Here is a 1,705-nt window from a genome sequence, read left to right as displayed (position 1 = left end):
GCGGCCTTCGCTGGTTTTCCGGCTCGCTGCGGGCCGCGGCCGTCTCCCATCCCTGTCCCTTTGGGGCTCCAAATTCGCCGCTCCCCATCTTCCCCTTCACTTTCGGGGAGAATTAAATTAATGGTTTTAAAAAGTAATTGGCAACCGTTTTAGCTGTTGCTTAAACTGCCTCCTAGCCACGCCTCCAGACACCCCCCATTTGGACAGATTTCAGGGTTTGGAGACGCAAGAGGATGACAGGGGGCATCAGGAACTCGCCCCTTGACTGAGATCCCAGGACTCAGCAGGGGGAGTGGATTTGCAGAAGAGCCTCAGGCTTCTGGGCGCGCTGGTTTTCCCGCCGTACAAAGCGGGTGCCTGGTACAAGGTGGTCCTTTCGTGAGGTCCCCCACGTCCGTCCTTCAGGGCCCCACCTGGTGGGGGAAGGCAGGATATCCCGAAGGTTCTGGAAGAGGGGCTATGTGAGGAGGTCAGAGGGTTGATGTAGATTTGTTGAGGCAGAATGGGTTTGTAATCCAGAGTCTCTGCACCTCCTGAATTTGTGGGCAAAATTCGCATCTTTGCGTTTTCCTCGAGAGAGAGAGCCCATAGCTATCACCAGCTTCTCAAAAGGTCTCAGTGTCAGATGCTTCAGAACCTGGGGGTCCTGGCAAAACCAACCCGGGGCAAGGCTGGAGGACCCAGCTTCTACCCCAAGATGCCGGCGGAGCTCTGGGCATGACCCACAGCATCTTCGTGTCCTCCCCCTCACCCAAGTCGCTGGAGCTCAGTTTTCTCTGTCTCAGGCTAAGTGAGGCCGGTACAAACGGTCTCACCGGGATCGACGCGGGGGCCGTACTTGGCGAGGCGAAGGACTTGGACTGGGTTGGTGGGGCGCAGGGACCGAATTCAGGGCTCCAAGGTCTTCCCGCCCGGCCCAACCGGTCAGTCCCTCTGAGCTCCGACCGCGGCCCTGATCCAGTTTTCCCCGACCGGATCGCTTCCCAGTCCCATCCATTTTGCACTCTGCTCTGTCCGCTGGTTGGTCCCTGCCAGGTTCCTCTCCCCAGGCCTGTCAGCCTCCGCTTCTCTGGAGGTTCCTGGGACTCATCTCTGATCCACCGTCTTGCGTTCTCTGGGCGCATCGACTTCTCTCCATCTTCGGGCTCACTCCAGACCCTCGCTGCGGCCCCCGGGGTTTCCATGCGTGTCTCTAACCTCGGCCGTCTCACCTCTCTCTGCGTCTTCTCGACTCCTCCGCGACCCTCCGATGTCTCTGGCTCTCGGGTCTCAGCTGCGGACTCTCCGTTCTCTGGGTCTCTTTTCCGTCTTTCTCTCTGGCCCTCTGCGGATCTCTCCGTCTGTCTCTCGCTGTCCCGCATCTCTGAGTCTCTCACCTACTCTAAAACACTCAGGAATCTTTCTGTATCTCTGAGTCTCTGGCCGCCGCTCTCTCTCTCCATCTCTAGGTGTCAGGGAACCTGTGAATTTGAAGCTTCCGAGTTTTTGCCGCGTGTGTCTCCCACGACCTCGGAGTCTCTCCCGTCTCTGTGTCTAGTCTCTGGCAGTCTGAGTCTCTTGCCCTTTCGAGATCTCTCATTGTCTCTCTCCCCAACCTTCCCCGTGGGTCTGCGACATCCACTGTCTCTAGGGGCACCGGCCTCCACAGATCTCTCTAACCTCGGTCGGTGTCGTGCGCTCCCCTCTCTGCCCCTCTCGGGTCCCC

General features: G+C 58.7%; 1 protein-coding gene across 1 annotated transcript in view; it reads left to right on the top strand.

The window, feature by feature from the left end:
- LHX5 (LIM homeobox 5) overlaps positions 1 to 1,705 on the top strand; it is a 9,180-nt gene that overhangs the window by 6,557 nt on the left and 918 nt on the right. The window contains exon 7 of the mRNA XM_011928734.1: positions 613 to 1,492. Within this exon, the coding sequence (XP_011784124.1) occupies positions 613 to 1,492 (880 nt within the window). The remainder of the gene's footprint in view (positions 1 to 612; positions 1,493 to 1,705) is intronic.

The sequence above is a fragment of the Colobus angolensis genome, unplaced genomic scaffold (genome assembly GCF_000951035.1).
Source record: "Colobus angolensis palliatus isolate OR3802 unplaced genomic scaffold, Cang.pa_1.0 Scaffold79, whole genome shotgun sequence".
NCBI lineage: Eukaryota > Metazoa > Chordata > Mammalia > Primates > Cercopithecidae > Colobus > Colobus angolensis.
Note: the sequence above shows the minus strand (reverse complement) of the source record. Positions and strands in the feature narration are given on the sequence as shown.